We start from the raw sequence: 26,371 nt of genomic DNA on the forward strand, positions 1-26,371 counted from the left end.
TATATATATATATATATATATATATATATATATCAACTCAATGAGAAGGATCCATGTCTAAGTACTTATGGCATGCACAACAACTCCTCACCCCACAACCATGTCATGGTGCAAGACTTTACATAGCAAACTTCCTAGTGTTTCAGGGGTCCATTTCCACCCCCCACGGAGGTCTATGCAAGAGATGTGTATGCTCTAATTGGCATTCTAGTTGGTGTCTTTGTTTTGGTCTTGTCTATGTACTTTATAGTTAATAGTTGAAGGTGTAGCAAGACCTTCATGATTGTATTAGCCAATGTTTTAAATATCGACGATATCGGCCGATATATCCCACGATATATCTTGTATCCCACCTGTGCGATACGAAACGCACATGTAGTGCCAATATATCCCATATGTTTAATCCAAGGAGCATTTTCAATTTTCGATCCCTTTTTTTTTGTTTAAATATGTTAAATCAGTGCCAAATGGTTACAAATCCAAAGGTTTTTCATGTTTTGCATGAAAAATCATGGAGTTGGAGCTTTGATTGCGATATCCATTGGTTCTTCATGTTTTTCTCAAAAAAATCCTTCAACCAACTATCAATTGAGACTAATTTTAAAGTATTTAGGAGTATTTAAATGGTCATCACATATACTCTAATTTTGAAATTTGAATATTGATGGTCCGATTTGGGAAAAAATGGAGAAAAATCAAAATTTTCTCAATTTCTCCCAAATTGCTTGCAATGTTGCACACCAAATATGAAATCAAGCATGTATGAGGGCTGATTTACTGATCTGTTAAGCCCTTGTCAATTTTTGGAAAATAAAAATCATTTTTAATTAAAAATTAATAAACTAATTATTCAAATATTAATTTTTTTTCAAAATTTCCCTTCAACCAACTATCAATTGAGACTAATTTCAAAGTATTTAGAGTGTTTGATGAAATGATCATCACATACACTCTAAATGGTATGCATTCAATTTGAATATAGTTGCATTAGTTCAGTTAGACAATGCATAGCTTAGGACCCTATACAAAGGAAACCTATTATGTGCACCTTTTTTGAGATGTTATGATTTAAAAGTGTGTATTAAGGTCTTTTTTTAACAATCCCTGAAGTTTCATTGAAAAATTCAACCATTTCCCCAATGTTTCCCAAAAAGTGAAATAAATTACCCAATACAAACGATATATCCCGTGTGAGAACCGATATGTATCTGTATCCCGAGGATGCGATACGTAATGTGATACCAATATTTCTAACACTGGTATTAGCTTTGTTACATTTCTTTCTGCACATGTTAGCAAGTGTTCTGTTGATGCAAACTCTTTAGGTATGAATTCTGCAGAACCTTTTGTGAAGAAAATGTCATCGGCCCCAAATCTTGAGATTTTTGGTAACCTGATACCTCTTTGCCTTTGACTAAAACTTACTGCTAATTTAAAATAACAGTAACCAAATCATTTCATGTTCTGATATGATGATGATGTTAAAAATGTAAGATTTTTTGGTAATCACTGCAGCTATTTGAAGACAGTTCTAATTCATTTCAGTGTGTGTTCTTCTCAAGATGTAAGTGTTGGATGTAAGTTCTCCCTGCTGAGATATTCCCCAGATCTAGTTCACAGATCATCCTGAAGAATGATGTCCACTCTTGGGTTCGATGTGCGTAAACAGACATAGTTGGACATTGCGAATTTGTTTTGCAGTGTAGGTCCCCAAATGTTAATAGTTGGTACTCCGCCTGACCCCATGTAGTTTTTGGGTGTATCCCTCTTTACTTGGAAGAAGCCTACGAGTGAATTGTGCAACTGGTCAGAATGTGTTTGTTGGGCATGTAATCATTGTTAGTGTAAATCAACGTATTGATTGCATCATCCAGACGGCAGAAGTAATCCTTAGTACGTTAGCACTGCAGACCACGATATCATTTTTGAAACAGTGATAGGTGGTTTCTATTGTCAATCCAATCGACAGAAATAAGCAGTCAGGGTTGCAGACGCATAATTACATTGATAAAACTAACGTGAGTTATGGAGTTTAAATGCAGATGTTTTTAGGAAACAAGTCTTGTAATTCACAATCATTATGTTTTTACATTACATTACCATGGTAAAACCCAATCCAAACAGGCCCTAAAAGAAGAGAATCAAAACAACTTTGGAACATACAACAACTCTATTTTTATTGACACTCATAAAAAGTAACATAAAACAAACTTTATTTTTTATAGCATTCCTGTTAAAAAAGAAAAGCCACTTGTACAAAAGATAAAGCAATTCGGTTTCCGGTTATTTCCCTTTTTTTCTTTCTTTTTTTCAAAGATGTATGCTATTGTTTCTTTCCCTCCCAATTTTAGCAAACCTTAAAATGGTAAATGTATGGTGGGTTCATTGGAAACATCATCTTAGATCTTGACTATTTGCAAATTCCCTTTTGTGAGTAGCCCCTAATTGTTCCTCAAAGCTGCAACATGGGGTGTGACTGCATTGGTATGTGAGCATTGCTTTGTAGAAATGTATCGGTAGGCTCCCTTTTATTTTATGCAGCCACTCAAGCATGCACTTTTCATTTTTGGTCTGATCGTAGTACATAAGCATGCATTTTTGGTATATGTGTGTGGATAGCAGGGGATGTCGCATGCATTAGACCTTAATGGTTTGTATGTTCTCCTTGCCAATAGGGTACAATAGTTATGCAACAGTGTGGCATTGGGTGTGACTGCATTGCCATGCGAGTGGTGTTTAATACATAATGATGGGATCCTCATTATTTTCTGTAGTCAACTACTTGAGCACGTACTTCTTCCCATTTTTGCTTTGATGGTGATGCATGTGTGTTGGTACTCATAACCTACACATTAACCTTTTGTGAATTCCCCTCTGTGGGTAGTGTATAATAGTTGACTAAGGGGTAGTGTGGGGCATGGCAGCATTTGCATGCAATTGGTATGTGCTAAATATGTATCAATCGGCTCCCAGCTATTCTGTGCATTCAGTTACTCAAGCATGACCCTTCGTGTGTACGCACCTTTTGTGCTTGGTGGTATATCTGACAACTGCCACTCCATGACCATCTTTGGAGGACTCACCCTCTGGGGTGGGAGCACAATATTGGTGTGGGGTTAGTACGAGATGGAAATGGTGTTGACGTGCTAAGAGTGGTTAATTTGGACCTTCATCATGACCGGTTTCAGAGCCTGGGCAAAAGAGGAAGGGTACTGTTTGGTGGGCAGCTGATCATAAAACTTTTGACATTCTACCCTTTAAAGACAATTTGAAATTGATGGGAGAAGGCTATGGTGATGGTGGCAATGGTGAGTTGATTTTAAAATTAAAACACTACCATGTTTCCAGAGGAAACCATAAAAAGATTTCAAATGTTGTATTGTATCTCTATCCAAGAAGCTAAAGAAAGGAATAGCATGATACTCTTGCAAGCAAAAGGATTGTAAGCACGTACCCACCTACAGTACATGTAGAATATCTCAATCATTAAGAAACAACTACACATAAGGAATAACACAAATATTGCATAATTCCTTGCCAGAAAAAGCAAAATTGTTAATGAAAGATTATACCATGCTGCATTGGAGGGACGTTTTGTTTTATTTCTTAAATTAATTAAAATTTTACGTTGAATCAACAAATCCCATCTTTTGGAGTTCAGTAAATTTGACACGTGCAGAGGTGGGCACAATGCGAATCGATCCGGCTAACTCGACTCGTCCGACTTGTTCAGATCTGACTCAACCCAAACCAAATGGGTGAGTCGGTCTGAACCAAGTAGGCTTCACCCAATCCGAACTCAAACCGAGTCGAGTTTGAGTTGCCCAATAACTCGACCCGACTCGACCTGAAACTCAATCCGGTTAGACTCGACTCTATCCAAAACCCGACTCGACCCAACTCTCTAACCCTACCCGCCGCACACTACCCCGACCCAATCCCAACTCTCTCCCTCCCTCCCTCATCCTCCTCCTCTTCCAAGCCTAGCAACCACCCACCACCATCACCCTCCTCCTCCTCCTCTCTCTCCTCTCCACTCCCTCCCTCCCTCATCCTCCTCTTCCAAGCCTGGCAACCATCCACCACCATCACCCTCATCCTCCTCCTCCTCCTCTCTCTCCTCTCCACTCCCTCCCTCCCTCATCTCTCAATCCAACTCGATGCCAACTCGACCTAACTCGACACTTCTAACCGAATCGGAATCGGTCCGGATCAGTCCAGGCCAAACCGAACTCAGATCGAATCAGGCATGCTGGACTCGGTCTTGAGTCGGATCGAGTTCAGGTGAGGCCTATTTCAAAACTGGATCGAATCGAGTCAGCCCTAACTCGGTCTGACTCGACTCGACGCCCAGCTCTACACATGGTGCTGGCAGTGTTCGAAATATCGGTATCACACTATGTATTGCACCCTTGGCATACAGATACATATCGGTTATCGCACGGGATATATTGTTTGTATCGCATAATTTATCACACTTTTTGGGAAACAGTGGGAAACATTGGGAAAATGATTGAACTTTTCTACGAAACTTCAGGGATTGTTAATAAATACGTTAATATACAAACTTAAATCATAACATCTCAAAAAAGAAGAGCATATAATAGGTTTACTTTGTATAAGGTTATAAGTTATGCGCGGTCTGACTAAACTAGTGCAACTATCTTTAAATTAAACGCATAACATTTAAAAATAGTGATTATTGACTATTAAAAACCTTTTGTGGGCCACAAATTTTTTAGATCAAACTAATATTTGTTTTTTTCCCTTTCATCCAAATTTGTATGAACTTATCAACAACTTGGATGGTTAATAACCATTACAGTGGACCTTAGGAAGTTTTTAATAGTGGGAGATCATTGACCACTGTTTCTTATAGTATGGTCCACTTGAAACTTGTATGTGCTTCATTTTCTTATAGATGGACGGCGTGGATATGCAATACATACATCAAGGTGGGCGCCAAAGAGTTTAGTCGGCTTCCCTAGCTCCACGCCCACTAGGCAATCCACTTTCTATAATAGTGGCCAACCATCCCATTGGTGGGCCCCTAGCCGTGGGGCCACCTCGATGTAATATGGTGTATCTACACCGTCAATTCATTTTGGCAAATCATTTTAGAGCATGGGCCAAAAAATGAGGCAAATTCAAATATGAGGCGAACAACACCACACGAAACAATGGTTGTTCAATGGCCACCATTAAAAACTTTTTGGGGCACAAAAGTTTCAATCAAGCTGATATTTGGTTTCTCTTCATCCAGATCTTATGTGATAAAATCAGCAGGCCCTAATAAGTGGTTGGATGGCAAATAAATGTTATTGTGGGCCAAAGAAGTTTTTAATGTTAAGCGTTAAATTACCACTATTTTTTTAGTGTGGTCCACTTGAAATGTGGATCTAACTCAATTTTCGGCTCATGCCCTAAAATGATCATCCAAAATAGATGAACGGTGCGAATAAAACACACGACATCATAGCAGGGCCCACTGAACATGTCAACTCGAATGGTTGCACGGAAGTAACACGTAAAGGGGGGGAGCGGATTAGCTCTTACCCGGGTAACACCCCAGTGGATGCTACTCTAACCGTGTGGGGGCCACCTCTATGTATTTTTTTGTATATCCATGTCATTCATCTATTTTTCCATCTCATTTTACGGTGTGATCCCAAACCTTAAGAAGATCTAAATCTCAAGTGGACCACAACACTAGCAACAAAGATGAATGACCATTAAAAACTTTTTTTGGGCCAAAAAAGTTTAGGATCAAGATGATCTTTTATTTTCCCTTCATCCCAATCATCTTTACATAATCAACAGGTTGGATTGCAAATAAACATTATGAAAACCCTACAATGGGCCATTTGGAATTTATAATGGTGAGACACTCAATCACCACTGTTTCATGTGGTGTGGTCCACCTGAGCTCTAGATCTGCTTAATTTTTGGGACCCCATCCTAAAATGGGCTGGAAAAATGGATGAACAGTATAGATATGAACTAAATCATCAAGATAGACTTGGACCCCATGTAAGGGTAATAGCCCATTTTATCCCAATGGTGCAAGAGACGTATGGACTTGTCGGGGGATCTATGAGGCCCACCATGTTGTATATGTTTTATCCATGCCATCCATCCATTTTCCCAGGTCATTTTAGGGCGTGATCTAAAAAATGAGGCAAATTAAAGACTTAAATGGACCACACCATAGGAAGCATTGGAGATTAAATGCATACCATTGAAAAAAGAAAAAGAAAAAGAAAAAATTGTAGCAAAAACAAGTTTTGGATCAAACTAATATTTAATTTTTACCTTTATCCAGCTCTATTTGACCTTATGAACAGGTTGGATGGCAAATAAACATCACGGTGGGCCCTAGGAAGTTTTCAACAGTACCCGTTCAATCTCCACTGATTCCTATGGTGTGGTCCACTTTAGCCTTTGATATGTCTCATTTTTGGAATCATGTCCTAAAATGATCTTCCATAATCGATGGACGGATTAGACAAAACATATACATCATGATGGGCCCCACAAAGCCCCCGACAAGACTGTCCGTCTCTAACGAGACCTGGTGAGCGTAATACCCAATTCGCGCCATTGTAAAATGGCTTCTAAAGCCATTTTTTAAACCACGAGGGTTCCGTAACCCTAAAATCTCACCCAAAATCCAAATCTCCAGAATTTTGGAGATTTGTTGCCGAAATCATCTCTGCAATTTCAATAGATCATTTATTCGAAGAAAAAAAGGGGGCGAATTTGAGATTTTTTGGCACAGCGCACCACTGTCAATCACGGCCCACCAAATTCTACTTCAGATAATGCAATCCACTTCTACGGGTACCAAAATCTCCTCTCTTATGTGGATTGAAAGCTTTTCCCCTTTTTTATTTTATTTTTTCAATTTTTTCGGGTAATTACGCATCAAAAAATGATAAAATCCTCCAATAAAACACGAGAAAGATGATAATATCGGCGATATTGCAAAATATCGTGCGATATCATGCGCTATATCGCACGATACAAATAATTTTGGAAATTTTTGGCATCTCCAAAGGGTTTCATGTCGACGGTGGCCAATAACGATAATATCGGCCGATAGTATCGATATTTGAAACACTGGGTGCTGGTATTGGATTCCAACACTTGTATTCATGTCCATGCAACTAACTATTAAGGAAGTATCAAATAAGCAATCATTACCTTAATGGTATGGTGCTTTGGGAGTGAACAAGATGCATTATGATGGCCTGTTATCCATGTAAACATGGAAGGAAGGAGGTTGGCGAATCCCCAGGGAGAGGGGGAGACTAGTATGTCCTCAATAGGAAGCTTATTTGGTATATTCCTTTCAGAAGAAACCTCAAGGAGCGAGAAGTTGAGAACAAGAAACCTTCTCCTATCTAGAGGTTTACATGTGTAGAGAGGTGGAAGAAAGGATTTGGACATGGCCACCTAACAACGTTTTCTCTTGTGAGAAATTTTTTCAAAGATCCTCACTCTTGATCATCTAAAGAGTTGTCAATGCCACTTCCCTTTCATTTGAAGGGAATCCGAAGAGCCTATCAACTAGCTTTTTGTAAACTTTAATGCAAAAACTTTTTTTTTTTTGGTGTGTTCTTCAAATTTTTCAATGTTTCATGGGTTCTTCATGGTCAGGTGCCCGAGCTCTTCAAAAGTTGGGATGAAGGTCTATGTAATTCAAAGGGTAACAGTAATGGAAGATGCCCTCATTTTCTATTTTGTGAGGCATTTGGAAGGACATGAAAATAAAAATCTTCCAATGTCTCATCCACATACTAGAATGAGTCTTCACTAAAATCACACCCAGATCCATAGCTCAACTGGCAGACTGAGTGGAGATGCCTTGTTTCAACACTTGAGGTCTTGGTATCGATCCGTAGTGGGGGTGGCTAACATGGAGTGTGTGTACTAACAAGCTAACCCCCAAAAAAAAGAAAAAGAAAAAAAAAAAAGAAAGTCTTCACTAAAATCAAAGGACCCGCTGTGCAGTGGACCCTGCCTTTTAAATAGGTTAATAGTACCTTGGTGGGAGATATTACTGGAAATTAAGATGCTATGGTTTTATGTGGGAATGAAGGCGACATGTGAGCACAGCAGGGACTCCATCCCCAAAAAATTTTGCGGCAGACGAATGTGGGTGGGTATTACAAAGACAAACAGGGTCAGACAAGTGGGCCTCACCATCAATAGTTGTTGTAACTCCTCACTATTGTTGTAAACAGTGTTCGAAGTATCTGTATCGCTACAAGTTTCGTTGGCCAGGGATACGGAAACAATATCGATATCGCCGATAATATCGCTGATAACCGGAAATGCGGGGAAACATGGGGAAAATGATGGAATTTTTAGCAAAACTTCAGGAGACGTTAAAATGTACATATTTATATATTTAGGGAAAAAAAATGCAAGGAATGCATACATAACAAGTTTCCATTTAATGGGGCCTTAAAAGCATGTTCTGTTGTAAGAAATCAGTCCAACCATCCCATCTGGCTTATTTAACCATGTAACCTTCCATCCAAACATCCATCGATATTGCATATCAACACATGATATTTCACCAAGAAATCATCAACGATTGGAAAGGAAACGAAAGATTGTAATCTCAATATTGCACATGTTGCGATATCGATAAGATAGAGATATTATCAATATTATCAATGACAAATTGAACACTACATACAACCATGTACCCATGAAAAAAAAAACTAAAATAAAAACATTTTTAATAAACAAAATTTTGATTATATCAATACGTTGGCGATATTATTGAAATATCACCGATACACTTATAATACAAGAATGACCTAGACTTTACATAGTCGAAAACATTGGCAATACAAACGACACCTAGAATTTACATAGTTGAAGATATTGGCAATTATATTAACAATATTGATATTTGGCGATACTTAGTGATACATTGCTAACACCTAGAAATTTTTATGCTACTAACGTTATCGGTATCGCTACCAGTGTTATCAGTATCGCTGAGCTAGAGATAAAGATAATATCGGAGATATTTTGATAATATCGGAGATAATTCGAACACTGGTGGTAAACTCCTCACCATTGTTGAACTCATGTAACTGATTGTTGTACCAGCATTCTACATATTGACGATACAACAGATCATATCAGCTGATCTTACCAGCGTCATGCCCTACTGATACAAAACATAGAAGGGGAAAAAAAGAGTTTGCAAAATATCGAGGATATTATCAATGATATTCGCCGATGCATGAAAATATCATGAGATATCAGCAAGTCACCTCCAGTCTAAATGCATTGTATTTTCGATGAATGCAATATCATCACTTGTATTGACAATAACAGCGTAATTCCTATGAAAATCAGAAAAATTTTAAAATGAAAAATGAAAAACCTATAATTGGGGTCGAATATTTGCAGAGAGAGGATGGCTTGAATAGACATTCATTACATACTGTGAATTTTGTTCTTCATTATCACCCACCACCAGCATCATCATCATCTAAACCAATGAATTGGGGTCAGCTATATGAATCATGTTCCGCCATTCCACTATTTGGAATGCCATATTGTTTGGATACATGTTGGAAGTTATGGCGTAAATCTGACACCAACTGCCAATTGCAACCCTCCTTTATCTGGGCTTTGGACCAACAATGAGAGCATAAAACTCCCATGAGTGCAATTTAATATAATACTACATAGGTTGATTACAATCAAGCGCTATCTAATAATCTATCTCATGAGCACATTGCTCTAATAAAGTTGTTAGGTATCAAAAGATAAAAATTGTGAAGGATGGCTTAGAAACTCCACCTAGAAGTGATGCAGGAGCTGGTAAAAGCCTGGATAAAAAATAAGGGTTGACGTCAATTGGGCAGCTCGTCCTAGAACTTTGCCAAGCAATCATAAGAATAACTTTCTTGAATATGATTGGAGAAATATGATCCATAAAGCTGAACCCAAATAGTTGGGACAAGGGTATGATGATGATAATGATTAAGCTTTTATAAAAGAAGATATTCATGTTTGCTCTAGAGAGCTTATGCAACTCCAAAAAAAAAAAAAGTAAAAATAAATTAAACACTAAGAAGGCATAAGGTTCCATCGAAGGTTTACAATGTGAATGTTTCACCAAAATAAACCAGAAAGAACATTACATAAACCAAATAACTATCTATATAAGGGCTAATAAAAGAAGGATTTTAAAATGCCACATAAAATCAATGCATTGTTCACCTGCTCATTATGCAACATAAAGTACTGGGGCCTATCCACCAATGTTTATGTCCCATAAAATGATTTGAGAAGTTACAATCATGACATACAATCTTATAGAATATTATGATAAACAGAGGTGCAAGTCTTGGACTTTTGAAATTATCCTGACAATCATACTCACCAGATTTCATATATCCATCAAACTGCAAATCTTCAATCTTGGGAGGCAATAATACAGCTCTCTTATTGAGAAACCAAATAAGCAAAAGGGTAACAATATACCTATAACATGTAAGTGCAATGATCATCAGAAAATTTACGAAATTGTTTGAATAGGTGATATAAATCTCTGTTTCACAACTGACATATTGAATATGCATTTAACATAAAAGTTCCAAGTTTGTATCCCATAAATATCCTTAATATGACAAAAATATTCCTTACAATCATGCAAACGTAAATATTTTGTGAATAGCTCATGAATATTTCAAATATCCAGGTAAGATAGACAACTCTATTTAACAATAAATGCCAATTCACTTATATATGCCACACCACATGCACTCAATATGTTGTGCTAAGTTTTCAAGACTGAAAGAAATTTTGTATCAAAACCAACAAGAAAAACAGCCTACATTATTTTTCTTCTCTAAGCAATACTATCCCAATAGATAACGTAAAGCATAAAAATGCCACATGCAGAGGCCTCTGTTCATCATCTTTCCTAAATTCAACTCAACTTCTATACTTTGACTTCTAACGAAGACCTATAGACACCTACTTTTGTCCATTTCAAATTCCCTAATGCCTTTCTTTAAACAGCATTAGGGAATTTCAAATGGAGAAGCATAGGTGTTTGTATGTCTTCTAGCATTTACTCGACCAATAGAGACCAACTTCTCCATTCCAAATTCTCTAATACCAAATTAGAACAAAAACCAAAACAACTTCCCCTTTAATTATAAACTCTATCCTTAACAAAAACCATTTCAAAACTTAAAAAAAATAAACATATATAGGTCCAAAATCAATGAAATATCCAACTGACTAATCTTCTCGATTGGTCGCTTGGACCAGAGCCTAACTAGGCTGTCTTCTAATGTTATCTTGATGCAAGTAAGAAGGGACGTTAACAAGCCTTCTCACTGGACTTCTTCATCCCATTCAATGGTTGGGGGTTGTGAACAGTGGATCCACGTGCTACTTGAACAATGCTCCTCTCAATTAGCATAAATGATGAAAAGCTCCTAGTGGGACATGATCAGATGGTAATTACTCCACTGCAGTCAGCTTGAGGGTGATCAAAAGTGGCCATAACCCACCCACGATGCTTTTCATGGTGGAATCGAACCGCATTGAGAAAACCATTCTCAAAGATGGCGTCCAATTCCTCGCAGGGTCTTCTTCTCATCACCACAACATTCAGGGTATAGACCACAGTCAAGAACCACTCAAAGTTGCTTTCTACCAAATTAAACATAGTTATAAAGAATTCCAGCCCACAATGCCAAGGTTCATTTTCAGCATTTTATTGCTATTTTATAGCCATAAGAATTTTGTTACACTAAACTGTAAATTTTATCAGACAATTCTAACATGCAGACTATATTAAAATTTTAATCATCCTGCCTCTTTTACCTCTTCTTATTAATATTGATTATTTTGAATATAAGAAACCTAGATGAACCTATTGAGAAGCATTAAATGTACCATATCATATCAATAGTGCATCAGATTGCCCGAGGTGCCAATATGATGCAAAGAATGATATTTTAACCCGATGGTATTGACGTGCAGTGGGCATATCATATACATATTTGTACTGTAATGCCGTATATAACCATGTAATATTGGACTTCCTTTTTTTTAAGGGTATATTTGACTCTGATTAGAAGTCAAATAAATCAGATGAAAATAGTACATCAGGTGGGAATCAATCCTTTGTAGGATGACTCACCGATGGAACATCAATCGGACATAAATTAAGAGGTTGATTTAATGACTTACTAGTTTACTTGTATTCTGAAGAACACTAAAAGAACTGCTAATATTCAAAACTCAATGAAATTATCAGTTATCATTTAATATACAATTCTTGCATATATTAATGTCTAAATAACCCTGCAATTCACCTTCAAAGTATTCTCAGGCATTGTCTAACTGAAATATTTTCTTCTCTTATCAAACTGAGTGAGTACCATCGTATGAAATATTACAACAATATGGTGTACTTCATCACAAGTCTTCATGAGAAACAACCAGGTGTAGCGGAAGAAATCTTCCACAAAAGAAAGAAAATAGCAATAGGCATCCATGGAAACAATGGGAGCAGGTCCCCACACATCAGAATGAACAATATGAAATGGAAACACACTTTTATTCAAACTTAGAGGAAAAGTTGATCTACAACGTTTGGACAACTTACAAACTTCACACTTTAGATTATGACTCAAAACCAACTTAAAAAAGTTTAGAAATTACAACTTTAATGATTGAAAAGACAAACTTCCTAAACGATTATGCCACAACCTAACCTGGGCATTATTATCATTCCTACTAAGACTACTACTTGACTGCAAGCCAAAAGGAGAACAAACAATATCCAGAAGGTAGAGACAATCCTCTTCGTGACCACTCCCAATCATTTTCCTCATCACCAAATCCAGGAAGACGCTGTGTAATAAGTAAAGTTACACAGTTCAATTTTTTTGAATATAATGTATTGTAATGTTTATTGCCGCCCAACTTGTCTGTGGGTCCTACTGTGGACCCCCACCATGGTGCATGAGTTGTTTAATCCACCCTAAGTAGGTTCCACCTTGATGTATATAATGTATCCTCACCAATTAGCCGTTTTACATTGTTAATGGCCCAAGTGTGTGGCCGATGCTAGTCTCTAGTGGACCATGCCACCTAGACCTTTACGTTGTTAGTGGGGCCCACCAAACGGGTCCCACTCTTTGTATTCTGGGCCATTCAAAGCTGAACATCGCATGATATGCTTGATAACATGCTAGTGTACTTAGCCTAATAGGTTGATGTTGATAAGATGCTTAGTGTAATAGATACAATGCCCATTCATATGGCCATAAGCATCATTTGTATGCCTGTTATGAATGACGATTGATCATATCATATGCCTTTTTGGCTTGAGATACTAAGGGAACCCGGATAGGATCGGGTCATCCCACATGATCGCGTGGTATGCTTAGGATTGATGCATGTTTTGAATAGTGTGATTCATGCATTGTGCATCATATATGACATGCAGTATCTACTCCCCAATGACACTAGGGATGTAGTCCCACAGCCCTGTTATGGCTGGCAGACAATTTGATGGACACCGGAAACTATTGAAGTTATAAGACGTCACAAGCGTCCCTGGGTGAAAGTCCCTAAACCCTATGATAACAGTAAGATGCTCCAACGTCTAGACCGAGTGGATTCATGAGCGCACAATAGCTGAATACCAGTAAGTCACGTCTCCCAATATGTCAGGGTTGGTTGGAAGAGGGTTTGAACTTACCCGCCCGGGTGTAGAAGGCTATATGCTAGGTTGAGTTTGACCAGCTCCTGAAATGGGCTCGCTATCGACGAGCCGGATGGTTTTATGTGTACCACTGACGAGGCCGATAGTGAGGTCTTTTGCACTCGCTAGTTCTTGCACACGATGGGTGGCAACCAGGGTCGGAAGTGTATTAGACCTCGGTGATGATCCAATTGAGAACTATTCTAATATGTAAACTAGTGGAGGATTGGCATGTTGTGTTGCATCATTAGCATATGACATTTAGTCATGTAGGCTCTTGCATCACATGGCCTAGGTATGGTTGATAGCATTTATGGACTTGCCAGTTTAGCCCACCATCATTTCTACTTACTCTGATATTTGTATGCTAGGTACATGCATTACGTATACACGCACGTACTCTCTAAGCTTCGTAGTAAGCTTACGCACGTTACTTACGTACATGTTATGCTAGACCGCAGCAGCATTGAGGCAGGAGCATCTGCTTGATCTTTTGGACTTTTGTTATATCATGTATTTCCCTTCTAGCATTGTACTCAAACTGATATTATAGTGGAAACGCGATGATGTTTTTTGTTTTGGTACACTTGTAGTTATGCTCATGTAAAAAAAAAAAAAAAAATCACTCTAAAAATCCCCCTTATGGGATCCCAAGATCAGAACCTGACGTTTGGGAGCTAGGAGCCGAGAATGGGGTACTACGGAGGTTGTCACCGCCGGATTCGGAGCTCGGACACCGAGTTTGGGGTGTGACAGACTGGCCCTAACCCAAGCTACTTATAAGCACCTTATAAATAGGAATATTATGGTTTAATCTCTAAACCTCCTAAATAGTACTGATGGGCCTAAATGAGATTTGTTAAGTAAATTAGTCAAGTCCAATGAGGCTTGGCCTAAAAATTTGTTTATAAGCCTATACCCGTTTAGTAAATGTGTTGGGCATGCCTTACAGGTGGGGTTGTGGGTCCAGCTCGGGTTTAAATTCTTGGCCCATTTAGTAAACAGAAGGGGTCTAGACTAACCCTGACTCAACCTAAGCTGACACATTGCAAACCCAATTCTAAACTATGCTCTGTGTACTTTCAGAGCATCATACTAATGGTTTACATAGTCATGTGTTCCTAATGGACACCATATTGATTTATATATCTTATTTATTATCCTTTAGTTGTCTTTTAGATATTTTTGGTTATTTAATTTGTTTCGGTAAATAATCTCTTTCTAAACAGAAGATTAACTTTGTAATCAAGAGATAATAAATAAAGGATTCTAGAGGAGAAAGCACACATTCACTCTTCTTTTCCCAATATTTACATAAATAGATTTTCCTCTGCAGTGGTGACCAACTAAGAACTCCAACACACTCATTATTTCAAGATTCAGTATGGAATATATTCCTATTTGTGTCATTATTTCAAGATTCAGTATGGAATATAGGATGTTCTAATGTTGGGTTGCAATGTAATATAGGATGTTCTAATATAGGATGTTCCTATTTGCCTGATAAGGGAGGAATATAGGATGTTCCTATTTGCCTGATAAGGGAGGAATATAGGATGTTCTAATGTTGGGTTGCAATGTAAGCCTCAATGATATGTAGCATGCTATTAAACTGTTGGGCCTCAATTTTACAAATCTAGACATTGAATGGCATGCTGAAATTATTGATCTTTATAAGTAACTCGAAAAAAGAAAAGAAAAGGAAAAAAAAAAAAAAGAGCGATACAATAGACTGTAGAGGACGTACTGAGATGTAATGGTAGCAATGGCAGCACCAATTATACCGAGGCGAAAAGAATACATGAATAATGGAAGTAAAAACACAGCTGAAATATTACCCACTCCTGCATAAGACCACTCGTACGAGTAAGTACGAAACAGAAGCATGCTAAAATAACAGCAACTTTGAGTTGGTTAGGGATGATGACAACTAACCATTTGATAAGTAATAAAGCATATGGCAAAGATGTGACGACGATTGTACAAAATCATCAAATTATTAGGGAATGGACACCTCACCATTACACATGGAGGAGCTTGTGCCATTATCAAAACGAAGCATCTTGATGTTCCAAATAATTAATATCTGGACCACAACCAGATGCTTGCTACTTAGCATCTAAAGGGACATTTTCAGTGGCACTCACTGACATGGAAGAAGTCAACATGTTTTTTGGTATTTGGATGTAAGCATGTCATGAAGTCCTTTATTATAGACATAGTCAAAAATAAAATTAATACAAAAATTGTAAATTTGTACTCTTGAGCACCCTTGAGGGTATTCTGGTCCTTGTACAATTATGCTGATTCCTTTTGATGCCCATGGATTGCATGCTGATTTCAAGTTGTTTCAAGTAAATCCTTAGTATCATGCATATGACATGAACATTTGATTAAATCTACAAAGGCAAAGCAAAGCAACAACCAGAGAATTACGAACGGAATCAAATTTTTTTATAAATAGATAAAGTCAAACAAATGAGGTGTCATTCAATTTACATTACATCATCATCTGGTTTGCTAGTAATCCTTCATGGCTTTACATCCCATTCCCCAAAACATGGAAGTGTATAATTGGAATTTATCCATAGGAAGTGAATCACCTTAGAAAATGTACAAAATACTGCGAACTTGGTTATGTTAAATTTTAGCTCTCTGAATTCTCCAATCACCCGCCAACATGATGATGCCAGTAACAGAATGCATCAGTGTTCCAAATACTAGTGATATTATCAATAATACCATCAATATTATCGATAATACCATCGATATTATCGGTATTGCCAAACTGGCGATACCGAAACCCCTGGAAACATTGATATTTCCCCGTATCGTTGAGAATATTGCTGAAAGGGCTGATATATCACAACAGTGTCAATACAATGAAAATATCACCACATGCTCAGTTGTTTAAATAGCTGGTATCGGCAATACTGGCAATATTGTTGCTGACATCAATTCTCTCAGAAATACAGTTGTTCATGCGATAATACTAGAAATTCAATTTAAGAGAGAGAGAGAGAGAGAGAGAGAGAGAGAGAGAGAGAGAGAGAGAGCGCATTCATTTGAGAGAATTTTTTTAAGGGGGATCAGTTGGGTGTTGGATTTTGAGCTACCTATCTGAAATTTTTTTTTTAGCATGAAGCTTCGATTTGGGGGAGATTCGAGCAACAAGAGCGATGATGAGTCGGATCTTCAAAGGTGAGGTTTTTTTTTTTTTTTTTTTTTTTTTTTTTGCGAAAATACTTATTTTTCTTAAGATTTGAGATTCGATTTCAACCCAAATCCATAGCTATGCATGATTTTCATGCATCGGCAGGAATTTGAGTTGAAAATCTCAACATTTGAGGGTCAAAATTGGGAAATTTTGTGGAAATCTTATGTTTCCCCATTTCTTCCCTAAAATTACTCATTGAGGGCCCAAATTTTAGTATGTTGATGAAAGTTGGCCAATCTATCCATTCATATAAATTTTCGGATATTTCAGATATTTTTTAATTATTTAAAATTTTTTAAAATAATTAAAAAAAATTTACTTGGAAAGTTAACTATCTATTTTATTTTATTTCTTTTTTATTCATGGTTAGATGTTGACGATTGATGAGGTTCAATTTTTTAGAAATATATTATATTTTCAAAGATTTTAAAAATATGATAAATATAAAACTGTTTATTAAAAATTATTTTTCATTTCAAAAATTAATTTTTACATGGATGTATGGTTGTATGATATATTCATGTGTGGATGGATGCATATTTTGAGGAATGCATGCATGTACGTATGTAATGTATGCATATTGCACGTATGTTTGTCTGCAAGGATGAATTGAGGAATGGGTGGATGGGTTGATGGGTTGATGGGTGGATGACGAATCAGGTATTATAAATCTATGTTATTATGTATATATGCATGCATGGATGGATGGATGGATGGATCATGCATAAACATATGTATGTATGCATGGATGGATGGATGGATGGATGGATAGGTTTGAGGGATAGCTGGACAGGTATGCTTTCCATTCTCTTTAGTCTTTGGATCTCTTAATTATTGTTTACTACCTACATTTGTATGATATGAACTTTTTTGCTTACTATTGCACTGGCCTTTTACAACAGCACATGGTTTAGGCCCCTATTTAACTTATTATGTGTGGTTCTTTTTTCGCAATTTATTTTATTCCTAATTACGTAAACATGTGTCTTTTAGCATCTCTTGAAGTTACATTGCATAATTCCACCTATCTCCATGTTTCCCTCAGTCAGCAATATATTTCTTGGTAGCAGTGACATTATCGGTGATATCGATACATGGTTCTGTATCCCTGGTCAGAGATACATGTAGTGATATCGACACTACAAACACTGGGATGTATTATATCTCTAACAGGTGATTATCAGTTCCAACATCACAGCATGAATAGTGCCCAGATGTGCCCATTCTGCATGAGCAGAGCCCATGATGCAGTGGCCCAGCTGATATGAGGGGGGACACCAAGTAGCTTGGCTCCCCAAAAGTGCATTCCTTGTAGCATTTAAATGATATTATCTCATGCAATGTTTTTTCCTATTATGCTATTGTAAACTCTGTATATGTACATATTCGATAAATGTAAACTAATTGGACTGTTAGTGTACATAGTTCTGTGTGTATGTGCAGTACACGACATTGTAAGTGTACACAGTACTGTGTGCATGCAACCCACAATACCAGAGAATATCTTCTGTATTTGATTTGTTCTCTCCATTCGTTATTCCCTTCATCTATATGGTTCTTTTTATTTTTATTTTTTTAGAGAGCTTGATTATTCTCTCTCACAATTTTTATTTATAATCATTCAGGATACAAAGAGGTAATCCCAAATTAAATATAATACAATCATAATCCAATCATTTTCTCTCTCCGTTTGTTCCCTTCATCTATATGGTTCTTTTTCATTTTTTTTTATTTTTTCAGAGAGCTTGATTATTCTCTCCTCTCACAACCTTTATTTATAATCACTCCAGATGCAAAGAGATAATCCCAAATCAAATACAATACAATCACAATCCAGTCAAATCATATACAGAAGATATTCTCTGGTATGGTGGACTCCATATACACTAACAAGATGGTGTACTGCACATACACACAGAACTATGCACGCTAACATATTCCATAAACAAGCAATGGAAGTATCAAAATTTGTGAGGAGAAGAGAAAAGAAGTTTCAATTATTATCAGCTTAATTGAATAAACTCAGAGGAGTTTTTTATTAGGACTAGGAAGTAGTAAACTCCATAATAACTTCAAATGTAGACTGACACTTGCCCAGACATAACAAAGGTGTTCTTGTATCCTTAAAACCACGAAAGATTCCTTGAATAGCCAGAGAAAGTACAACTGCGGGAGCACCAAGAGCCCTTAGTGAGAGAAATCGTTGTGCCGGAATGCGCATGGGTGAAGCCTGTTCAGAAAATGAGTTTTAGGAAACAGTCCATCCCTGTAAATGAAAAGTCAAGGATATGAAAGAAATGAAAATAGCGTAAAACAGAAAGGTGAGGAGAGAACAACATGCTGGATGAAAGAATGCAGTACCAGAAAACAATCAAGCAACTCTATCGGGTAGCAACACAAAAATATAGAGAAATGGGAACAAGCTTGTTGGTATAAAAGAAGAATTGATAGAGGCTTACTGATTCTAATATGCATGTAGACCACAGCTCCTCAACACATGGCCACATGGCCAGCATGGTGCATGTGTGCTAGATCCAAGCCATCTATCAAGTGGGCACATCGTGTAAGTTCCCTGGCCCATGAATCAGAATGGTCTGCACATTAAATAGGTGACCATAGCCTGACTACTTTGACTTGGCCACCTGGCCTAGGACATATAATGGGCCCACCTGATGAATGGCTTGGATCTCCCACATGTAACATAGGCATATGCAGCTGGGTGTAGAGGCACAGAGCTAAAACATGTGTAGAATAGCAAACCATATGGATACAAACTCAAAAGATGCATAACTTACTAATGGTAAGCCCATCATGTTGAGAAACATTCCGGCTCCCAAGTACAAACCTGCGGCTTCAAGGATTCCAATCCCAGATGCTAAAAACAAGGCAGTAGAGACTGAGGGTAGCTGCATTCTTTCTGGTGAAGCTTCAAAAAAAGGTTTACCTACACCATTCTCTTCTTGAGGATCCCTATCTGTAGAAAATCCGGACCAAGTTCAGATGGATAAACATAACCCCCTGTGCTGAATTGTTCTCCCTGTATATGCAGTAAATTCCATATAAAATTCTTATTGGCAGGAACACATTAGATGTCTATCCAGACTTACCTAAGACAGAGTCCCTGTGGGCATTCTTTGCAATGTCTTCAGCCACAAATGACGTTGTGACGCTAAGGAGAGGAATATTAAATAGCTTTGATATGATGTTAAAGATTGAAACTGAAACACCAGCCGAAGCCAACTCCAGGGGACCTTTCAGAAACAACCAAAACAGATAATTGAGATATCTCTAAGTAACGGACAACAAATAGGATTTTCAGGAGATCTTATGCTCAAAAACAAGTTACAGTATAACAAATCAAGAATAACACTGCAATAGCTATTCGCAGGAGTCGGATATCAACTCGTACAGGCCTACTCTTTCTACACTTGTGTGATCCAGGACATTAATCAGGTGGGCCCCACAGCATGTGTACTGTGGCCTGAAAATGAGGCTGGTCCAGTCATCAGATGGGCTAGACGTGTATGACGATTGACAGGTGTGGACCGTATTTCCATTAACCATCCTTTTTCCTGTCACGTGTGACTCACCTGATAACAGGATCTGTATAATTTTCAGGCCACCACATATATACAGTGGCTTCACTTGATGAACACCCACACATGATACATTGGCACCTGTTGGTAGAGTATGAACGGAACTCTACACTTGCGAACAGGCATTGAGTTTCTCGATAAAGAAGCACTACAAAAATAGGCTGTGTAGCAGGAACTACATTCATAGAGAACTGATGAGAAGAGGCACTCAAAACGGATTGCTCGTCTAATCTATAACAGTATGAAATTGACCTGCTTTTGCAAAATTGAAAGACCAGATTGGCTTGTCAGACAAAATCAGTGTTCCATGTCAACTTAGGTATAAATAGACATCTGATGCCTAACATGGGTTAAATGGGCTATTTAAAATATTAAATGATGAGCTGAAAAAATCTCAGGAATTTCTATGACTATGATAAATCTGTTCCCTTCTTCTAGTGGGTATTGTTTTGGAAATAGCGGTGACTAGGAGGTAAAAATCCAATTTGAAAAGCCACCATGTCGCATACAAACAACTTAAACAATAATTTCAAAAAACCAAACAGCCTGACAATCAAGATATCATTCCATAATATTATGTTCCTGCAAAAAATGATTTAGGACAAAAGCAACGGTCCTCCTCAAATATAGTTCTAGATATCTAAAGTTTCTACCGTGCCATACACCAAGAGAACATCATCTAATATCCATTGTTGAAGCCCGTTACATATGTAATAAATATCGTTTTCAAAAACTGTTAGAATTTCTTCAGACTGGAGGGCAAAGAGAATTGCACATTAACCAAGCAAACTGTTAAACCACAAGAGAATACACTGGAAATTGCAAGTTCTTTCTTTCTCACAAAATGAATAGAATACATAGAAGAGATGGGGGACCGGTAGGGATTTGGAGAGATCCCAACAGATACACATCTTAACAAACAAGGAAATATCCTAACCTAATAAGATTACTCTAATCTACTCTAACATCACCCAAAAAAAGAGAGAGAGAGAGACTCAAAAGTGCACCAAAAGGAGTAAATTGAGTTTGAAATGTACGATGGACATTTATTCAATAGAAGAAAATTTTAACAGTAACGTGACGACAAAACGACAAGTGACATGAGGCGAGCAAGCACTTTTGATGACTTTTGGGATGAGAACCATTGGCACTTCAACAACTAGCAAATAATCTAGTGGCATTTCCCAGTTGTCGAGATTTCAATCATTGCTCTTTTGATCGATACACACTTCCAATGGCTTGGAGTTCAACTGTTGCTCTTCCGGTAGCTCTAGATGTTCCAACAATAAAGAAAAATAGATCAGTCCATACACCCAACACAATAACAAGTCTGGTCCATATGCCCGACGTAAACAAGAAATGCATCTTGTCAAAAGGCCCAGAAGGGAAAGATACATCATCAAAGGTGTGCAAGGTGGTGATTGTTTGAGGCCCATGATGCTAAGGAGATGAGGACAGGTGCACTATTGATACAGCATACATGATCACTAGAAAGAAGGGCAGCAGCAAAGTGTCGAAATAATGCAACAATGTTGGAGATAGTCGACTAATGCTAGTGTTTAGGTGCCAGCACCGAGTTAGAATGATAGCTACCATCAAATTCATTACAGAATCCCCCGCTTCCCATCTCCCAACAAAACCACTTCAAAAATTGGAATAAATTTCCCAAATTGCAACATTCAAAATTAAAACTAACACCCGAAAACTGATCTTTCTTCTAATTGACAATGAAATCCCACACCTCCAATCTCTAAAACAAAATCCACTTCCAAAAAACCAATCCTTCTTTCATATTCACGAAAAAATCCAACACCATACAACAAAACCCACCTAAAAAATGGAAATAATGGAAAACACCCTGCCTTTTAATTCCTAATGCATTTTGAAAAACAATGGACGGTGATGTGTTTCCAGCGAGATAGCAAGTTGTCAGAGATTTGGTGGGTTCTAGGTCTCGGATAGTGATGGACAAGGCGGATCTCAAGATCTATTACAAGAGAACTGGTGATACCAAGGATCAGGTGCAATAGGAGCCATCGGAGAAGATGATGCATGTTGTGGTAGGTCCAGAGATTAACAACAGGGGCTCGTTGGAAACTTGGAAATGATGGCAGCAATGGTGGTTTGCCAGTGATGCAGGACATGAAAATTAAATATGATATGCGAGATTTCAGGCTTAAGATCACGTTAGTTCAGAAACAATTACACAAATTCCATATCCCACATGAAAGTCCAAACATTCAATTAAGGGGAATCTATGCGGGTCCAGGCCTACACATGATAGGACTGGATCAATAAAAATTATGAATCAAATGATACTCAAAGATAAGAAACAATCATCCACACATACGTAGTAATCAGTCCCTAATCCAAGGGATTCACCAATTTCAAATCAAGGAACCCTACGATAAGAAAAGGGGCATAAAATTGGAGATTTGAGTAATCTAGGGTTAGGTTTAGGGATTTGGGGTGAAAGTGGAGTGAAAGAGAGGAGAGAGACGAACCAGAGAAGTACTGCATGCATGGACAACAACAATGGCCCAGACACACGTGTGTGTGATCCCGGCCGCACGTGTGTAGGGCCCACTATTCAGAAAAAGGCCACCTTGGCCCTAGTCGGCTAGGGATGGACTCCAAAACCCCCAAATCTCAGCTCGATTCGATGTACGGTTTGTGCGTGGTGCTCCACCGAAGTTTTAGCTCTCCTGTAAGGCCAGATTCTGAAATTCTGCTGTGGGGAGGAGACTTGCTGCAATAGATGATTGATTCGAAGTGTAGACGATGGGGTGAGATGAGAAGAAAGGATGGTAGAAGATGGGTAGTAGACATGGCAATGGATGGGGGCGAATCAGTATACATGTGGCTTCGCACCACGGTAGTTAACTCTTCGATAAAGGGAGGGCTTCGCACCCAATTAGGCTTCGCAACTCAGAGAGTATGAAAACGCAGAATTTTTATCAATATTCAAACAAAATCAAAAGAACTACAAGGGGTGCCTATTTATAGGAAAACCATATACCCCAAAACTCGCGCCATGTGCACAACTTATTACTTGGCGATGAAGTAAACTAAAATAAAAAACCAAACAAAGAAATCTAAAGCGTTCATGATGTTCTCAATAATAACAAGAAGTAAAACCTAAAACATGAAATTAATCTGACTAGTGGGCCACGATCATGAGATCCCATGATGGGCTTTTCTTGACTAACGGGCCCACTCTTTTGAATCAAAACTTCGTCTTCTAGCTAGGAGGCCCTCCTTGGACGTCGTCATCGATCCAGATCAACGGTGGGGCCCTCCTTCTGGCGTACGTGCATGGGGGGGCGGCGTGAGTGCGCGTGTGCGCGTGATGTCCCCATCAATTCTCCTCGGCTGCGAAGATTTCGCCACTAGCGAAATAAAACTCCTAAACCGCTCCAGGATGTCAGAATCAAGTCTCTAAAGCTCCCTCTTAGTGAGCCACATGCTGTCTGAAGCTGGGCGTGACTTCCATTTAACCAAGTACTTCTGAAACCCGCCGTCCAACGTTGAAACTATCTGATGGTCCAGGATATCCTCTATTTCCTTTTTGGGTGTGTGAAGGTTAGGTATGGGAGGTAGAGGCTGGGAAGATGGGTCGGGACGAGTAGGTATGAGAGGTAGAGGCTGGAAAAATGGGTTGGGAATGGTAGGTATGGGACGTAGAGGTTGGAAAAATGGGTCGGGACAGGTAAATATGGGAGGTAGAGGCTAGGAAAATGGGTCAGGACGGGTAGGTATGAGACGTAGAGGCTGGAAAAATGCATCGGAAAGGGTAGGTATGGGAGGTAGAGGCTGGAAAAATGGGTTGGGAAGGGGCCATGATTCAAGGGATAAATATAGGGAATCAGGATGGGAGGGCGAAGGGCCGAAAAAGGTATCAGTGGTCTCCTAAAAAGTAACTAAATCCTCCACATCAGATGTGAAACTAATTCCCATGGAAGGTGGAAGATCTACCTCATACACATTGAGACCGTTTCGTTTTATAATTTTGAAGGGTCCAGCGATACGCGCGTGTAACTTACGAACGGGCCTCGGAGGGTACCGCTCGGGGCTGATGCGGACCATCATGGAGTTCCCAATATTGAATCCTTTGAAACGTTTATGCTGGTCTGCAGAAAGTGTGCAATGTTCATTACTAGTCATGATCTTCTGCCTGATTTCTTGATGCCATGAATGAATGTGATGCGCAAAAGACTCTGCAGACTCTGACAGCCTATGGGACAGTGACATAAAGACAAGATCAGTAGGTTTCCTAGGTTTATAACTAGTAACGACTTCACGAGGACTTAGACCTGTGGACCTATCAACAAAACTATTCAACGTAAACTCGGCTGTAGGTATTACGGTGTCCCATGTTTTGGTGTGCTCTATATCCCTCCTAGGGGGAGACTCATTCGGTAGATCATCAGAAAAGACATTACGTAACTCATCCATTACCGGAATGGCCTCAGTGGGTAACTCTACACTAGCCTCTGATGCACTCTCTCCAGCCACAAGGCCGCACATATTGTACCTCTCAAAATAGTGGTCTTGATGTCTCTCATGGGGTAGGTGCACGGGTGCACACCCATAATTGATTCCTTAACCAACTCCATTCATTGGTCTATCCTCCAGGCCACCTGCCTGAAATTGGACATCTACCCTGATGGTGGGGTTTGTCCTGGTGATGGTCTTTAGTCGGGTAATGCGTACATCAAGCTGTTCAAAGCATTAGTCCATTTCTAAGCGCTTAATCATGAACTTCAACTTTTGGGACAACTTGTTTAGTGACTCTTGCAATTGTTCCATGTTTAGTGTAGGTTGTCAACCAAAATTAAGCAATATAATTGTCAAAATATAAGATTTTTTTAATTTTTTTATTTTGTTATTTTTTTTATTTTTTTTTAAGAAACAGCCTAGTTTCTAAAAACGAAAAAGGAAAGTTTTTTTAAACAAGTTAGGAAAGTTTCTAAAAAAAAGCAACCTAGTTTCTAAAAATGAAAAAGGAAAGTTTCTAAGAAAAAAAATTAGGAAAGTTTCTAAAAAAAAAAAACAAATTAGGAAAGTTTCTAAAAAAAACAAATTAGGAAAGTTTCTAAAGAAAAGTAACCTAGTTTCTAAAAACGAAAAAGAAAAGTTTCTAAAAACAAATTAGGAAAGTTTCTAAAGAAACAAATTAGGAAAGCTTCTAAAAAAAAAAAAAAAAAAACAAATTAGAAAAGTTTCTAAAAAAAAACAACCTAGTTCCTAAAGAAAAATAAAAAGGAAAGTTTCTAAAAATAGTGAGTAAGTTAGTTTCTAAAAAAGAAAAAGGAAAGTAAACTAATTTTTAAAAAAGATAAAGGAAAGGAAATTAGTTTCTAAAAACAGATTAAGAAAGTTTCTAAAAAACAGAAAAGGAAAGTTTCTAAACCTATAAATAGAAAGCTAAGTTAATTTCTAAAATAATTCAAATAAGGGGATACTAGAAAATTTCAGCAACTTATGTCAGGGTTTATGGACTTCTAAACAGCCATATATGATGAGAATTGATGCGTAATGGACATAAACAACCAAACCCTAAACATGTAATGAATTCCCCTACAAGAACCCTAGGCTTTGATACCAAATTTGATGCAGGACATGAAAATTAAATATGATATGCAAGATTTCAGGCTTAAGATCACGTTAGTTCAGAAACAATTACACAAATTCCATATCCCACATGAAAGTCCAAACATTCAATTAAGGGGAATCTATGCAGGTCCAGGCCTACACATGATAGGGCTGGATCAATAAAAATTATGAACCAAA

The 26,371-nt window shown here is 38.0% G+C and overlaps 1 protein-coding gene across 5 annotated transcripts in view; it reads right to left on the minus strand.

Annotated features, from left to right (window-relative positions):
* The window catches only part of LOC131237062 (protein DETOXIFICATION 45, chloroplastic-like), a 68,139-nt gene that overhangs the window by 16,129 nt on the left and 25,639 nt on the right, over positions 1-26,371 (minus strand). For all 5 annotated transcript variants that reach the window (XM_058234706.1, XM_058234710.1, XM_058234709.1 and 2 more), the window contains exons 4-8: positions 20,090-20,233; positions 19,778-19,956; positions 19,077-19,212; positions 15,513-15,609; positions 10,418-10,518 (exon numbers count right to left, since the gene is read on the minus strand). In XM_058234706.1, coding sequence (XP_058090689.1) covers positions 10,418-10,518; positions 15,513-15,609; positions 19,077-19,212; positions 19,778-19,956; positions 20,090-20,233 — 657 coding nt within the window. The remainder of the gene's footprint in view (positions 1-10,417; positions 10,519-15,512; positions 15,610-19,076; positions 19,213-19,777; positions 19,957-20,089; positions 20,234-26,371) is intronic.

Source organism: Magnolia sinica, chromosome 2 (genome assembly GCF_029962835.1).
Source record: "Magnolia sinica isolate HGM2019 chromosome 2, MsV1, whole genome shotgun sequence".
NCBI classification, from domain to species: domain Eukaryota; kingdom Viridiplantae; phylum Streptophyta; class Magnoliopsida; order Magnoliales; family Magnoliaceae; genus Magnolia; species Magnolia sinica.